Below are 17,700 nucleotides of genomic sequence, written 5' to 3'. Positions count from 1 at the left end.
CTCAGCAGGTCGTCAAAGGGTGGGGGGCGAGGGGTGCACAGCAACCCTCAAAGACAAGCTGACACCTCTTCGAGACTTCACAGTGAGTCCCTGAAGATGTTGCCGTTTTTCCGTGGCATTCACGGCATTCAGATATATACTCTTCTTGCCTGTGCTTCCCTCTTAGCCCATAATTACTTAGTCAACAAGCTTGTGATGAATACACTCATTCATCAAATAGGTTTTGTTCCTGTTGGTACCAGGCCTTGGGCGAGACACTCTGGATGTAGCAATGAAAAAGGACCAAAGCTAGTGCACAAATGAACAAAAAGGTGTATTATATAGTAATAGGTGCTGTAAAGGGAATAAATGCGGTGAGGGGATGGAACAACTGGTCAGGGGTCGGGCTACTTTAGAGAGGGTGCGGAGGGAGGGCCTGACGCGGTGACACTTGGAGGGTGAGATGAGAGTTTCCCTGACAGAGGAGGGTACAAATGCCATGGGGACGAGATGAGGAACAACTTGGCATTTCTGAGGAACAGAAAGGAAGCTAGAAATGTGCTATGGAGAGCGCCAATCTGCAACGAGATAGGACCTTGCACCAGATGGTAGGTCTGTGCAGCATTTCCTTCGCCAGAAAGCCTTACTATATTTAAAAAAGAGTCAACTGAACTAAAGAATGTGCTTAGTAACACAGTCGGTTTACATTCTGGGTCAGGTTGTTTTTTTAAAATATCTCATTGCAGATAGGCACCAAAAATGTCTCAGACTAAGATGAGTCCACGGACTACACTTAATCACTGGTCTGGAATGCAGTGAGAGAAAAGTTAAGATGACATGTGGTCACAGAGGTAGGCAGGAGCCACATCAGGTCCAGGGGTACAAGTGAAGATGAACTTTTCACTAAAATGCTATAAAATGTAAGCAAAAAAGCCAATGATCCCTTTAGACCCTTAATGAGAGTTTCAGCATCTGAAATGGTACATAGAGTACAAGCAAGCTGCTTGAGGTGGGGATGTTAGGTAGGCCATCAGACTCACGCAGGAATTAAGTTATTGGCTTATGTACACCAGCTTCATGCTATGTAATTAAAAATCACACATCGGTAAATCTGTATAGCATGATCCAGGTATGTGTTCGTTCTGCAGATGCCAAGAGCCACAGGCTGCAGTCTGGTGGCCCACAGGCATGTTTTGTTTGACCCACACAGTGTTATTGGGGGATGTCTCCTGTACCAAGGAGAGCATCTGAAAAGTGGCAGGCACTGAACACACGTTGAATGAGACGGATGGATGGGTGGGTTTGGAAAACCAATGACCCATCTTTCTCTCGCTCGCTCCTTTATTCCCTCTTCCGCTTGGCACTGAGACAGGATGAAAATGAGGTAGATGTTTTACCATAAAAAGAAAGATGTTTTGCCATAAAAAGAAAGAACTTCAGTGTAATCTCATCCTTTCGCTGCCTTCTCCCTCTTCCAATCTGATGACACAGAGACTGAGAGTAGAAATGAATAAAGCAGATTGGGTGCTAGAGGGAACAGGAAAAGGGGGGACGAGGGTGACCAAGAAAACACATGCTGGTCCACAGGTGACAGGTGCAGTTTTGCTCCAAGGGGTTGTTATCATAAGGAATTTCAGAAAAAACATTGTCACTTCTTTAGAATTTAATGAGAACTCAAAATTCACTTTTCATCTAAAATCTCCTGATTTAAAAAACATGTTGGCCATCTGTTTTCAAACTCTGTGTGGTCCAAACAAAACATCTCTGCAGGCTGGATGTGACCCAGGGATTTCTAGGATGTAATTTCTGTACCTTCTGGTCTCTAATCAACCCAACAAACACTTAGCAACACCGAGGTGGGATTTTTGAGGTAGCCAGAGTTTTTAAAAATTTGGATTATCGTGTGTGAAGGAGAGGAGACTAATCTGACTCTTTCCCAGAGATTAGGGTTCATGGTGAGGTGTCCACGCTCTCGCCTGGCTTCTCAGTGGCCTGTCAGTGACGACGACAGTAGCTCATGGCGATGGGAACGATGCCCGATGCAGCAGCGTGACTGCTGTGCTGCTCGCTCATTCGGTATTGGGTATCCAAACCCAAGTATTTAAGATTTTGCAGCTAATAAGGGGATCGTGCAGCTGGAAAGGGCCAGTGGAAGATGGTGACACGTTAGTCCTCAATGAATGAAGTTACTAGAATAAAAAATCTGTGCTTTCCTTTGATGTCCAACTTGCTTGAGCCTGTGAGGAAAATGGTGCCTAAGATGGTGCACAGAGTAACACTTCCCATTGACGGTCCTTTGCCCTCTGACGTCTGAGTCATCCATTCCTGTAACTCAACGGATACTTACCGAGCACCTCCCGCGGACACGCAGCAGCCCAGCGCAGCCCCTGCGCCCAGGGGGCAGTCAGCCTAGGAGGACCTGGCGCTGTGCCTCACGCGCTGGAACTCCTGAGAAGCTGGCCGGTCCTCACCGCTTCCCAGCTCTCAGAACTCTGCCGCCGCCTGAGTTCGAGCTCAGGAGAGAAGCCACTGAGGATGGCAGGGAGCTCGCCTCTTCTCTGGGATGCGGACAGGGTGCTTTGCGGTGGCCCTGGAGGAAAAGCCCTGAGAGTGCTTGCTTCTGGGGTACGTCCCGCCGCCTTCATCTTCTCAGCATGTTCACCTCTGCCTTGCTTTGCAGCTCCTTTGGAACTGCTGAGGAGTTGCAGGATGTGGTGCTGGAAATGCAACCCTTGGGGGTATTTATTCCTTAACTCGGAAAGCTCCGAGGTATGAAGAATGAAATTCCTTCACTGCAGGGTCGCCTAGCCGTACATATCACTCCTGGCTGTCAGTCATTGCTTGTGGCAGATATAATGGTAAAGTTCACTTTGGTTTATTTAGAATAGTCTGCATTTAATTGCTAAAGGACTGAAAGCTATAGGACCTACTACTAAGGATGCTAGTCAGAGTCCATTCTGTTATTGATTTATTTTGTATTGGTGCACGGTGAGCTAGGTAACCACGTAAATTAATTATGCCACTGTCTTTTGTCTCTATTACTAAAAGAATTCTTTTAAAGTTTGGCTCAAATCTCAGTGCTAGACATGTTTATTTCTGGACTATCTGATCATAAATTCATGAGAGGAGCGCTGCCGTATGACTAGGAAATCACACACCTTTTAAAATGCTAGAATCAAGAACACCAAGACTCACTCAGCTTTTGGATCAGTGGCTTCTTCAGAGAATTATCACCCTGGCAATTTATATTTCTGGGCTTCTCACATATCCCTCTTGTGACCCGATGCTCATAAAGGCAAACAAACAACTTTTTTTATTTGCCCTGGAGAAAAAGCTCAGCCTTGATGGAACCCAGGAGGATACCAAAAGAACATGTTGGAACATCAGGATGCCACGGCAGTATTTATTAATAATTTTTGTGTTCAGTGAAGTGGATCCCCCTTAGAAATGGCGGAATAACCCTGCAGAGGGTATTGCCGTAACTTGGCAATTTAATAGTGATGATACATTTTAATTTAACGCTCAGGAATTTGGTAGGAATATAAAATAGAAAAACGGCAAATATCAGGAATCTATCATCATAGTTGGTGTTTTTTTATAGCAATGTCAATCAAGGCAAAGCTTAAATACATTTTATAAGCCAGCATATAGAAAACTAGATTAGGGATATATAATGCATGTCCCAGTGCTGGCTACTTCTCTGAGGAAATTTATGAACTCTTGCTTGACCTTATGTTTAGCCCATCATATATCCCTGAACTCAGAATTTCAGGGATACCCAGATAAGTACACTTCATCAAGTTTCCAGCTCAGGATAAACACCTTTCTGTCAAAGACAGTGAGTCAGAAATTCCTAACTCTTAGATGGGAAGTTAGGACGCCCGGATTCTGATCCTGGTTTTACAGAGAGGCTTTTTGGGCGTTTTTAAAAACCTTTCAGCGGGGTGGGGGTGGGGTAGGGGATGTGGTAGGATAATTTTGGTGCAGGGGGAGGGCCACAGTCCATATTTGGGATACCATGCAAATGCAGTCTAGCCCTATTCTTTATGCAAACTAGATTTTCTATACACGTGTTCTGCATTGACAACTCATTCCATCTGGCAATAATCTTTAGTGGACAAGTAATATGTGACACTGCTGAGTGGCTCTAAGCACTTGTTTAATATTTATACGGGACTATTACTACCAAAGACGGTACCTACCACCATAATGTGGTTTGAGGACTAAGTGATTTAATAAACGCATTAAGAACAGAGCCTGGCATACAGTGAGCATTCCTATTTAGCGATGGTGATGACAATGGCCACTGCCACCACTACTGCATGCCAGCCCTAGGCTAGAATAAATATAAACCACCATAGCCTCCGCCCGTTGAACTTAGGCAGTGGCCGACTGCAGGCTTCAGTGCCGACCAGGCTAGCCAGGGCACACTAATATAGTAAGTGAGGCTGGCTGTGGTACCTGAAGACCGCGTGCCTGGCTGGAGTGGCCAACACAGCCCCAGCACGTTGCTGCCTTCTGGCAGTGAGGCCTGTTGTTGCCAAATCTTGCTTTTCAAGAGAAGTTAGAAATTGGGGTTACTGTGTGAAATTTCCTAACTTCTAAGCACTGACAGTGAATGTCAATTAAAAAACAAACAATTACTTTGTGGGCTAAAAGCAGAGGCAAGCAGAATGGTTCCTAGAAGTGCCAGTTTACGGCTGCTGGACATGCTGGCTCTAATAGCCCCAACTCCCCACTTTTTGGGGGGCAGCCCAACGCAGATGTGGGCAAAGTTCATCTTTCATTTGTGGCTCCTCCATGTAATGCTCAGAATTTGTAGGTTGGTAGTTTGCTGGGCAGAACTGAATATTAGGGGACCATCTCTTTAGTGACCACAGAGGCAGAGGCACGAATAGGACTGGGGAGGATCAGCGCAGCCAAATGACAAGGAGTTAGACAGTTCCCTTTTGCCAGAGAACACAAGGACACCGCAGAGCACAGATAGGTGAAGAGTTTAACACAATTTATTTTATGTTTAAGTAATTGACTAGGTCATCCAGTGTATGGTTTTTCATACATATGTCATTAGAGCTATGTGTCCATGAATGCTGATTTTATATGAATATAATCAACAAATTAAAGAATTTCACCAAAACCCAAATAAAAATGCCCTTTAAAACACAGCAGCCTTATTAACCTAATATGACACTGCTAGAATGGTTACAAATGATTGGCTTACTGAAAGGTGTCTACATCTTATAGCCAGTACACGATACAGGAATAATTTTACAGCGTGCTGCCATTCTACTAGCTAAGGATTTCTGTTCAGTCCATTTTAAACACCCCTGACCGGGGCCTCTTATGAGCACCATCCACCTCTAAAGCGGCAAGCATTACCCCCTTTAAGCACTAACAGAGAGCATCCCCCCTCCCCCTAAAGCAACTACTGTATAGGTTATTTTTTTTTTTCATTTTTAGGTCATTTCATTGGAAAATTGGCAATAGCAACAAATTTTAGATGAAGGGCTTTTTGTTTACAGAGAAAATCTTCTGTGTTGCAGTATACTGTAGTGTTTGCAAAATTGGAAAAGATTTAATCAAAATAAGGTGATACACATGCATCAAAATATTAGTATTCTGAAGAAAAAATTTTTTTTTCACAGAACTACAGAATTCCTCATTTTGGGAATTATTTAAATTTGCAGCAGATTTTAAAGATTCGCTTTTTTAAAATCAAGCTAGCAGTTTTGCATATACAAACATTATAATTGCTAATATACAAGAATCAGTGAAGGCCCCTCACCCACCCAGAACCCCTTCCTCTTCCAGGGTGAAGTCCCTTGAGACCTCTAGTATGTTAAATGCATCTGCAATATTCTGTTTGTGTTCTAAGAGGCAGTGCCTTATCAACATTTATTCTATTTTTCTGTTAGAATTTATACAGTGTTATTATTTACAGCAAAACTATAGATGTCTTAAAAAAGAAACAAATAGTGTTTATACCCTGACAGTTTGGGTCCAAGAAAAATAAGGCGAGCTGTTGTGTATTTAGTAATTTCAGTGTTTCTCTGTGATTTCATCAGTCCATCTCCTTCTGTCCTTTCCGGAGGCAGGAATTTCTTCCTTTTGCAAGTGACACCAAAATACTTGAGATAAACTGTTAACAGCATGGCTTCTTGTATATACACTGCATTGCTAATTGCACACGTGCCAATCCTGGGAATGAAAGTGAATTTCCATGCTCTGTAAATTGGCTCATGCTAAATTAAAATCTGGGTGGTTTTCTTTTTCTTTTCTTTTTGTGTAAAAAAAATCAAATAAAAAAAAATCATGCCATTAATGTGTGGAAGCAGCAAACACACACACCCTTCTCCGTGAAATTTTACTTCCTGCTGACATGTCTTCCATGAATTTCTCAATACTGGCAGTAAAAACACATGATCCCGCATGATCCTGTGGAAAGACAGATAGTAGGTAATGAGTTTAGCTTTTTCTTTTCTTTTTTGAAAAAGAGAACTTGCCTAAGCCTTCCTTGCCATCCAAAAGAAAAGCCTCAGAGAAGGGGGGCCCTCTGTTTCCTAATGGGGTGGGTTAGCATGATACTTTGGATTCCGTCTATCTGCTAGATGCCTCAGAGGACCAAGGCCCCAAGGGGGACGCAGGAAAGCTCTTTGAAGGCAATGACCTCCTCTGGGTGATCCTGTGACTTCCGTGTAACTTTGTTTACTCTACTTGTGGTTTTAGAGTCAGAAAGACCCTCTTCTAAATCTGTCTCTGAAGCTCAGGTCTCTTACTCAAGTGCTCAGGAAAGCCCTGGGTCCTCTGGAGGCTGACAGAGGTGCTCTCAGATTTCCACCGACAGCAAAATATGAGGGGCATGAGGTTTTCATGGGCACAACGGGCCAGAGATATGGAGTCAGGATACAGCATCTCAGTCATGTCTGTATGTTTTATGTCTCTCCCCAAAATGCAACTCTTCTTTCAAAAAGGGAGGCCAGTGCCATTGCTTCATTACTATGAAATTGCTTTTCCATATGCAAAATAAAATGAAAGGCTATCTTCAACCATTGGAAAGAATACTTTCCCTTTTCCTGCCCCACATCAGTTATGACAGGCTAAATTAATTTTATGTGAGTTTTTTTTTTTTTATTGAGGCTCCACTAAGATTGTCTTGTCTTACAGGATAATCCCTTCATAAAGTATCTGTTTTACAGCCAGTCTTCATATGTCAAAATAAATCATTCCTTGGCAGAGGTTTTCATACTTCTGTGCAGTATGTATTGTTCTTGGTATGAACTTGTTCTCTATAAAACAAAATTTTTCCTACATCTAGTCCTTCCTCCTCATTTGGTGTGAAGGTGACAAACTTGAATGCCTGCCTGACAACAAGACAGCCCCTCCTAGGGAAAACCTGAGAAAGGCAAGAACAACTTTAGAACAGCCCTGTTCACTGACCAGTAAGCAACAGGCTGCTTTCGTGGGTCTAGGAGAAGCTTCAGAATTATTTCCGTCAAGGCCCCAAAGTGTTCAGTGACCTTGATGTTTCTGTATCCTGAACAAGTTTCTTTCCCTTTAGATGGATCACCCAGGATACCTTGGCTTATGTAAGCATGTTAGTACAGCACTTCCTCTGCCTGCTCTGCTGCGGCTCTGGCTTCCTTTTTTGTATTAAAAGTGCTACTGACCTCTGTGCCCCAGGTCACTAATGCTTGGAGCCAAGAACACCAAAGTATCAATTCCTTCTGGGGTGATTTCAACACCTGCCCCCTCCCATGACTCTGCAGAGGCTCCAGAGAAGGAAAGTGACTCATTTGGGCAGGCCATGTCCCAGAAGGTGTGCAAACCAGAGTAAGGAGATCAGGATTTTCTCACCTCTGTTTTTACATTATTCCTAATCTTCCAGGCACCAGGCTTCTTAGATGGGCCTATAATGTTACCCTAGTGCTCTCATGCTGTTTTCTTAGGGAGAATCCTCAGCAATTTTCTCTAATGGAATCCCCACCCCAGACCCCCATTTTTTACAGCTTAGTTGATACATAATTTACATACCATACAATTCATGTATTATAAATAGTTTGATAAATTTTAGTAAATGCATGTAGATGGGCAACCCAGTTCAACTTCTTTTGTTTTGCTTCATCTCTTCCAAAAACCACTCCAACTTCCAAGGTTAATCTTGCAATAAGAAGCAAGGTCTTTCTCTTATTACCCAATGCAAATGACTGTTATCTCTCTAGAAATAGTGGATATGTTTCTCTAAATCTTAAAAAGAATGCTATTAATTATGCCCATTTATATTCAGGTATGATTTGGGTGGTGGTTTTAACAAAAAGTTGGGAGTCAGTTCCCCTCATAAATCTAATCTCTTTTGTTCTCAATCATGCAATCAGAGGGAGTTGGCCCCAACCATATAAAATGCTGACGCTGTATAAACTGTGATAAGAGCAACATCTGATGGGCAGGAGCCATTAAGATGACATTTCAGAAGAAAGAGTCATCTTCTCTGTCTGGGTTTAGATAATTCCCGGTAGAAACATTTGCATTTAGGAATCTATCTGGCTTTTGCAGGCCTTTCAAACACAAAGGTAGTAGAAACCAACTCAGAAAGTTAGTCATTCCTTTTAGTCAATTCAATATAATTTTTTTTATTTTAAGAAACACTTTTAAAACATAGAAAAAGTTACTCAATGGATTTTCATGGCGGTTTATATTTCATAGATGAATGTTGTCCGTTCCACATCACATTTCAAGTCAACAGTATGCTTGATTTAGAAACCACCTTTCCTTATAGGTCCACACACCAGTGGCGTATAGCCCGTAATGCCTAGCTTAAAAAAAGAGGGGAAAAACCCCTTTAGCTTGATGTCTGAAATTCTCTGCAGTTCAGCCCAATGAACCTTTTCAGGCTTAATGCCCACTACTCTTCACTGGAAAGCTTTGTTTCCCACTCTCCAGTGGTTTTCACATTTGGGTGCACATTAACATTATCTGGGGAGACCAAAAAATCCCAATGTCCAGGCCATGTCCCCTATCAGTTTATTTAGAATTTCTTGGGGCTGGAACCCAGCATAAAAAAAAAAAACCAAAAAACTTTAAACACTGAAATCATCTAGAGGTGTTTTTTTTTAATCAAGTGTGATAGCCACTGATATGACAGCACTTCTCACTGAAGTTTAGTGTACATACTGATCACTTAGGGATTTTCAAATGTGGATCCTGATTCAGTAGGTTGGGATAAACCCAGAGATTCTGCACTTCTAACAAGACTCCCAGTTAATGCTGATACGGCTGGTTCACAGACCACACACACCAGAGGAATCTACAGGGTCTAGATTACATGTGTGTCATCCACACAATGGTGTCCAACTTTTCCTTTGCTCGTGACTTTGTATCCACTTATACTTCCCTAACCTTCCTCTATATCTAACTCCCTCTACCCTTCAAGTCTGTTTCAAATGCCAGCCATCTCCTTGAAAGGGCAGACTGCTCTCCCCAATGAGATCCACCTTGGCAGGTTAACACTCACTCATCTTTAAAGACAGCTCTGCTTTGGCTTAAGGAAAGCCTTTTTTGATAGGCCTTCCCTAGAGCCTACGGAGAACACAGAGCATTTGCTACTCTAGTCCTTCCTTTCCCATCTCTCTTCTCCTTGCAGGGTGAGATTTCCAGAAGGGTGGGGGCATGGAGGTTTTATTCAGGGTTGCATATCTAGCCTTTTCATTCTACGCCAAGTGAAAGGTCAAATATTTTTTGAAGGAATGAATACAATGAGCTAACTTTTTGACTCTGATAAAGTGTTGCCCTGGCAAGCATGGGCACTGTTGCCACTCGTGGCTTCCATATGGCTATGAGATCCTGAGCATTTCCCCCAGAGGCTTGGAATACAGCTATTCCACAGTTTTTTACAGTTATACCTGGGCACCTTCCCTTGCCACAGCCTCACTAGTCAGCCCCTTAATGTATTTGAAGAAATGTTTTATAGATTATGGCTACCTTAAAAACGAAATTTTGCTTTTTCTTAAACATAGAAACTGTTTTCACTATGTAGAGTACGAAGAAATTTACTACGGGTGGCCTTCACACAAACTTTGATTCAAAATTTGCTTTTAGGTCTTTAATAGTCATCAAATACTACTTAACTCTTACTTACATTAATAGTTAAGAGCTAGGTTCTGGGTAAGTTCAAATTTCATAGCTTTTGATCATCAGCTCTCAGACCTTGGGTTAAGTCATTTAACTTTCAAGACTTCAGTTTCCTCATTTATAAAAAAGGATGGTAGTACTTATTCTATAGTAGTATTTGGGGGATTATATAAAATAATATATATAATAATCTTACCTAGTACCTGTCATACAATAATCATTTGATAGAATGACTATTATTCATAAATTTTAGAAAGATAGCTTGGTGTAACAAAGGGACCAGGCAGAGTATTAATAATGAGCTGTGTGACAGCAGAAATGTCACTTGACCTCTCTGAGACTCAGTATCCTCATCTGAGGAAGTAAACAAAGGCTTGGTTGAAGGACTACACAAGAAGAAAATGGAAAAGCACTTCATAAACTATAAATCACTGTATACTATGTACAAATCTTTATAGTGATTTTAAGCCACTGGCTTTTTCCTTACATTAAAAATAGGATGGCTGTGACTTAAAGAAAAGCAGGTGCAGGGCTCAGATAACTCAAAACTCAACTGGTTCTTCAATGGGAAATAAAAATTTGATGTCACCATCTGAGACTCAGTGAGATTTGGCAGCATTCCACTTGAGTAGTTGTTCTGTTATTTAAAAAAAGGGGGGGCAGCCAGCAGGGCTATACAAATTCTCAATATATTTTCAAATTGATTTTTCCAGAGCACACATTCAGTGTCCTGGATTTCCAGGCAGTCTTGGACTCATTTCCTAGGTTCACTATGGAAGGTAAATACCACCCTGGAGAGTAAAATGAGGCTTGCAGTCAAATCACCATTCTTTCCGCCTGACACACACAGTTTGCTCTACACTGAACTTATTTTCATTCATATGAATTCTCCTACTGAGTTTCTCTCTCCTTTGAGTGGTATGTATAGCAAGTTAGCCAAGGCCCTGACAATTTCTTTACAATGTGGATTATTTGTAATTTTAAAGCCTCTTGTATATTTAGTGCCCAATTCATTTCTATGTTAACATTCTCTAAAGGACCCTGGATGCATAGCACTGTCATATAGTTTTTGGTGGCATTTATTCATGGATATTAGGTATATGTGACTCTAGAAAAATGGCTCAGCTAGTGTAGGTGACACTTCTGGTTCTTTCCCATCACCTATGACTGAATGAGATGTTAAACTTTACGGGACATGCTAAAGCTGACTGACCTCTTCCATTTTCATTTCACTTATCACTTAGAATTGCTTAAATAGACCAATTCAAGACAGCAAACTCATGCTTAGTGTTTTATTAATCTGCTACATAATGTCTTTCATCAAATTTAACTGTATGACACGCTCGGCCGGGCGGGCTCAGCGGCGGAGCATCCACCTAGGATCCAGGAGATCGCAGCTCGATTCCCGGGCAGGGCACAGGCCCGGGTTGCGGGCTCGATCCCCAGTCGGGGGCGTGCAGGAGGCAGCCAATCAATGACTCTCTCATCACTGATGTTTCTCTCTTTCTCTCAAATCAATAAAGATATATTAAAAAAAGAAAAATAATAGAGGCGGGGCAAGGTCTCAATCACTTCCTTAGTGAGGCCACTTACTGAGTGTCACAGGGAGTTAAGGGCTGCTGTTGACACGAGCGCGCATCACCGTGACTCACCGTTCGCTGTTACGAGTGGCCCTTCTTCTCCACGTGCCGGATTTCTTTCTTGGTCTTCACCTTATAACCTTCTCCCTGCTTTAAAAGGAACGCACACGTTAGGATTTCACAGCAGGAGTGTTCCTTATGAAGCAGTTCCCGCTCTGGTTCCTTGAGGCTGGGTTAGGATAAGGGAAACACAGTTTAAAGCACTTTGTCACTTCATGTCCAAAAATACAACCTATTGGCTTTAACCACACAGTTTAGCGTCATCCAGGCAAGCTAGAGAGCACCGTCAGAATGAAGGCATCACTGTACTTCACCACATAATTCAGGTTAGTGAGGGATCGAAAACAGGAGCAGCCTCTCCATTTCCTGTCGTGAGCTAGAAGAAATCATCGCTAAAGCTCTCAAGGCACCCAAACCCCAAATGTAAAAAATATTAGTTAATTATAATTTATGCCTTTTTAAGCGAGCAGCACTTTAAGCGATCTGTTGTAATGAGACTGAAAGTTCTCAGTAAACCACTAATCACAACTACCACCATGGAAATGCTGTGGATCTAAGGGACTTTTTTTTAAAGTTTAAATTTGTGGAATTACCACCCCCCTCCTTACTCCAGACCAAGCAGGCACCCATTTTCCATAAAACAAGACCTCTCTTCACCGAGCACCAGGGACACACTTCTCTGAGAGCAAAGTTTTTGAACAAATACTCAGCTTTTACCCTACTTATAATGGAAAACACAGTAGCCTTTCCAATTTTCTGATTGAGTCCTGAGAAATTTCCAGTCTTTTTCTTACGTAAACACAGACTATTAAAGTTTCTGTTTTTAAAACGAAAAGGGCAAAGTTCTGAGAAAAGGAAAGAAAGAAAAAATAAGAAGTGTTTTCTCTGGGAGATGGAGACCCCTGTAGAACATATTGCAGAGGGAACATGTATTGATTTGGTATATGAATCTTGAGCTTTTCCCCTTCCAGCATTCATATCCAGAGCACTGCTGGCTCCACCCGCGCCCAGGCCGGCAGGGGTGGGGCGCTGCCAGGGGGCGCGGTGGTGGCACAGGGTTTGACTTTTTCTAGGAAGCTTGAACGGGCATGTTCTAACCTCCATAAATGAATGCATCTCTCTGAAATCTCTGAGGGTAGTAAAAGTATATAATGTTAAAGAATGTTAGGAAGAGAAGTCTTTTCTTTGACCCTGATCAAATGCACAAGGTATGAAAAGCAGCAAACGCTTCGAGCCGCCACACTGCAGCCGCCAGCCCGTTAGCAGCAGGTTCTAGCGCGCTCACAAAGCTTCCAGCCTCTACTTTCTCTGGGCCGGGCCCTCTCCATTACCGCGTTGTCATGTTTTCTCTCTGGTGGGATAACGATTCGTCTTATCACTTTCCGAGTGATCTGTAGGAAGCAACAGTGAAAAGGAGAGATTTCCCTGTTTTCTGTTTCAAGAGGTGGACACTACAGCAAACACACAGAACGTCTACATTCCAAGAGAAGTATGAAATCCCAGTGACGATTACTTTTCTGGTGACGAGGGTGCCTTCTTCATCAGTAAATTGTTCTTCTGTGACAGATTCTCCAGGAATGTTTTTTGCTTCCTCTCCCTAAGGGATGTGCATAGAGATTAGCAACGTGCCGGGTGGAGGGACCTCCACACCACTCCATACACCACACACATGCTCTGCGGAGTGTTAGCAAAAGAAGGTATGAATTCTACTTGCTATTCCCGTGCAGGGGAAAGGCTGGCTCCACCGATGGTTATTTAGCAGTCAACAACACTCAAAGCATTAAGCCTCAAATATGTACAAGGGTGATGGTTAGCAGCAAGCTCCAAGAAGGAAGAATTTAAAAACACGTAACTCTAGAAGGGAGGGTTACACATTGCTTTACAAAGAAAAAAGTTTCATTGGTTGAAAAAAATTTAGCTCTAGTTAGATCATGTCACTTTCAGTACAACCCATTTTTATGGACTGCATTATGTCTAATTTGAATTAATATAGTACATATATACATTTTTTGAAGCACTGTGAGAAAGTTCAGGAAAATATTTTTTTTAAGACTGAGCCTTTCATAGGTCTTGAATGAGAATAGCATCTGATGAAAACAGTATCCTGAAACTAAGTACTTCCAGCAAAGGGATCCGATGTGATGGCTGATTATCTAATCTCCATTGCCACAGACGAAAAAAAAAAAATCAGTACAAAAGGAATTTAAGATAGTATCTTTCCATTAGTGACTGTTACCTGGTATAGTAGGGGAAAAACTGTCGGAAGACCTTCCTCTAGTGAATTTAAAAAAAATGGAATAAATTCTTTATTCTCCACGGTGGGCTCATATTTTCCTGCTCATAGGAAGCTTGGTAGATTTAGATGGCTCCTTAATATCTATTACTTTTCTGATTGTATAAGAAGAACCACCACTCAGAGAGCAAAAATAGGACTGTATTTGCAATACATGTCCTTCAGCACTGGTATTCAACTTTAGGTTAGAGTCACAGTTTTGGGGAACAAGGACAAACATCCTAAGTACAGACCTATTCTAGAGACATATTTACCTATTAGTCAAATTTTTTTGTTGAAAAGGTGACCTGGATAGTGCTACACAACAGGTAGAAAGGCAGTTTTGGTTTAAGATGACAGCATACAGACTAAACCACTACTGTGTTTTGCTAACAAAATCCTGTTTTCACTCTTCTTTCTTTTTACAAAGTGACTCTGTATTCTTATAGATTGTGGGCTCATAGGTCATGACATGTGACTTATCTTACCTCAATTAGCACAATTAACAGGAAGGAAACTGGAAAAATGTAGAGGTCTCATAACTTACTGCATGAAAATCTGCAATAAGTTTTTATAGGAGTATTATTTATACTTAATATGGTTGGTGTCATATTTGGAGAAACCACTTTATTTTATTTTCAAAGTAAAGATATAAAGATAGTAGGAAAGCTAATAAAAGGTCATGAAAGATTTCACTATAGTGTAAATATGAATAAATGAAATATTTTTGAGCTAACTCTGGGAAATGTCCAGCTCTTAAGCGTTAAGAGGATCCCAATAAAGTAGAATCCTGTTGGATATATCACGAATGGACCCTTTTGTGGTGAAAGATGCCATTTAATTTTTAAATTGTTTGGATAGTCTCTGAAAAACATGTCAAGTGGTATATTCATAAGCATATAGTAAATATATATAAGCATACTGATTTATATTAATAGCCTTAGAAAAAAGCAAAGCCCTACTTATAAGTAACAAGTCGTATAGGTTGTCGAAATCTACTCTGGCATTTTCTTTGTTTCCTACTGAAAATTCATACTGTTTATATATAATTAAAGGTATAGGTATATCACTTAATCTTAAATAGCCATTAAATATAGTCCATTAGTGCTTTAATGAAGACAAAATAACTTGTCTGATTATGTAAAAACTCACTAAAGTAGATTAGATAGTAAGGAGTCACAAAATACATTTAAAAAATCATCCATTTAAAATTTTCTCTCCTTAATGAGAGAAAATAACCTCCAATTAGTTTCTAAAGTTCTTGAAAACAGTCTGTGCTTTTAAGTAAAGACCCCCCCCCCCCCGTCTTATTGATGGCACTATTTTTGGCAACATCCTCCCCCCTGCTCCACCCCAACACACATTTTCTTTCCTATTTCAAAGGAAAATTACAGCACATATGGTGCTACAGTATCATCCCTGGTGGCACCTTAATGAAGACTAACTGTACTTCCCTTTAAGCCCTGCTGGAGAAGTGCATTTTATAATTTTTTATTCTTCTCTCCTTGAACTTTTGAATAAAGTGAAAGAATAATTAACTGCATAAAAATGTACCAATATGCTTTTATGTACACAACATTAAAACTTCAACTTTCCAAAAAATGGGGTGGATATCACATGTATGGCACACATAACTTAGCAAGTTACTAGGCAACATGTATAGTATAACCCATTTTTATATTCTGAGAAACCCACTTGCTAAGAATGCTGTACATGTGCGTATTGACATATGTATATAAAAACAATCTGAAGCTCATGAACAGTGGTTACTGTTGGGCAATGGAATGGGTAGATCAAACTTTATATACTTTGGAATTGCTTGGTTTGGGTAAAACATGCATATAAACTCTTACTCTAAAAATACCGTTGAACTCTACAGTGAAAATTCAGTTGTCTGAATCTTCCCAAACTTCTCCATAGTTTGGCTGTGAGTTGTTTTAAACATTTTACCTTTCCAATCACTGAATTTGCTGAGCAAATAATGTAAAACAAGCTCACAGGATTGGTTAATTTACTTAAACTGCTTTCAAGTATTTGAAACCACTGTGATATTGTCAAATTTTGTAGAAATAAATAGGAGTTTGTTAATTTGATTCACTCCTTAGCAACTTAAAAAATAAAGAGAAAATTATAAAATTACGCTTTCAACCCACTCATTATAGAAATGAAACGGCTAAGAAGACAGATTTGCCTAGATTTATGGTAATGGAATCCTGAGCACACCATTGCCACTTAAGTGGCAAACAGTATAAATATGCTGGTTTAGTCCAAGGTTAGATAGCCTTTATGAAGTAGGTCGAATTCCTAGCATTCCAGCTCCATCAAATAGTTTTCAGGAAAGATAGCCCAATATTGCCCTCTTCTATGCCACTGGGAAGATCTAAATGGCCAAGTGTCTAATTTAGTCTAAGAAAAGATATTTCTTTTTTGTTTGTTCTGGAAGAGAAAGATGATACTGTGGAAAAAGCAAGTAGAAGACACTTCACTAGAGGGCTAGAGATTAGGTTCTGATCCCAGGACCGCTTCTGCCCTGCTGTGATTCTGTATATATTAACTTGTCTCCAATCCTCAGTTTTATCATCTAGCAAAAGAGGCGACTTTAGTACTGATGACCCCTTTAGGGTTTACTATTCTCATTTTATGGTTTTGACAGCGATGGTTCCCACATCACATCTGCCAGATACTATTGTAGTTTCAAGCTCTTTTACATTAGAAAGATACTAATATAGCAGTAAAGAGAAAAGCAACAGAAGTGTGACCCTTCTCAACTGTCCCGAACATCTGAACAGAAAAATGTTAACCTGAACGATTCTCTTATACGTAACTTATAGTTTCTTGTTATACCTATAGTTTCCAATGATAATCACAGCTATTTAGCTTTTGATTTCTGTCACATATAGAAGACATTTTTCAGAGCTTATTGGAGTGATCCTGGTGCTTATACAGTGCTTTCCCCGCTGTAAAACCCGTTCTCTGACAGTTCCACTCAGTCTCCCTAGAATTACACCGACTTCAAGAAGCAGGCGTCTGGGGAGAACACCAACTCCTCGGTTTTATGAAGCCTACACCATCATAGTGTATTACGGTCTTTTAAACTTAAGTTCTTAATTAAAAAGTTAATGTATACAATTAAAAGTTAAACTCAGATATGTAGTAACTGTCACTGGCTTGGGGGGTGGTGGTGATGTTTTTATTGGTTTTAGACAGGGTAACATTGCTCTATCTTCTGCCCTCCCTGTTTTTTTGCAGGATTGTTTATTTCCTTCTGTCCTATACAGGTGTACAGTTGTGAGAATGTGAAACACAGTTTTTCCTGTATTATTATTTATTTGTATTACAACTGTGAACCTACTTTTGCCCGCCCCTCTATAGAGGAAAGTCAGCCTCCATAATGGGCAGCTGTTATACAGGAATAAGGTGGGCTTGGGTGCAACACGAGTGTGTCCTGTGTTAAGCAGAGAAGCGTGTTACACTACGTTTGGTGTGCGTTTCCTGGACGTGCCGCTTCAAAATACCGTTTCTCGAAGACATCGATTATGGGAATAGCAAAGCCTGAGCCCACAGTGTGGCTTTACCTCCTTTGGAAAACTGAATTCTTTCTTTCCTTTGATTCCAGGAAGACTTGGGGAGCGATTATGGAGAGCAGGCTGAATGCTTGCCAATGTGCTGACACCAATAAGGAGT

General features: G+C 40.9%; 1 protein-coding gene across 3 annotated transcripts in view; it reads right to left on the bottom strand.

The window, feature by feature from the left end:
* Positions 1 to 4,963: 4,963 nt before the first annotated feature.
* The window catches only part of ANK3 (ankyrin 3), a 529,049-nt gene continuing 516,312 nt past the window's right edge, over positions 4,964 to 17,700 (bottom strand). For all 3 annotated transcript variants that reach the window (XM_087824408.1, XM_087824409.1, XM_016220752.2), the window contains 2 exons: positions 11,757 to 11,834; positions 4,964 to 6,414 (listed from right to left, as the gene is read on the bottom strand). In XM_087824408.1, coding sequence (XP_087680534.1) covers positions 11,766 to 11,834 — 69 coding nt within the window. In that variant the 3' untranslated portion in view covers positions 4,964 to 6,414; positions 11,757 to 11,765. The remainder of the gene's footprint in view (positions 6,415 to 11,756; positions 11,835 to 17,700) is intronic.

The sequence above is a fragment of the Miniopterus natalensis genome, chromosome 14 (assembly GCF_054644295.1).
Source record: "Miniopterus natalensis isolate mMinNat1 chromosome 14, mMinNat1.hap1, whole genome shotgun sequence".
In the NCBI taxonomy this organism is placed as follows: domain Eukaryota; kingdom Metazoa; phylum Chordata; class Mammalia; order Chiroptera; family Miniopteridae; genus Miniopterus; species Miniopterus natalensis.
The sequence above is the reverse complement of the archived record's forward strand: the minus strand, read 5'-3'. Positions and strand labels throughout refer to the sequence as shown.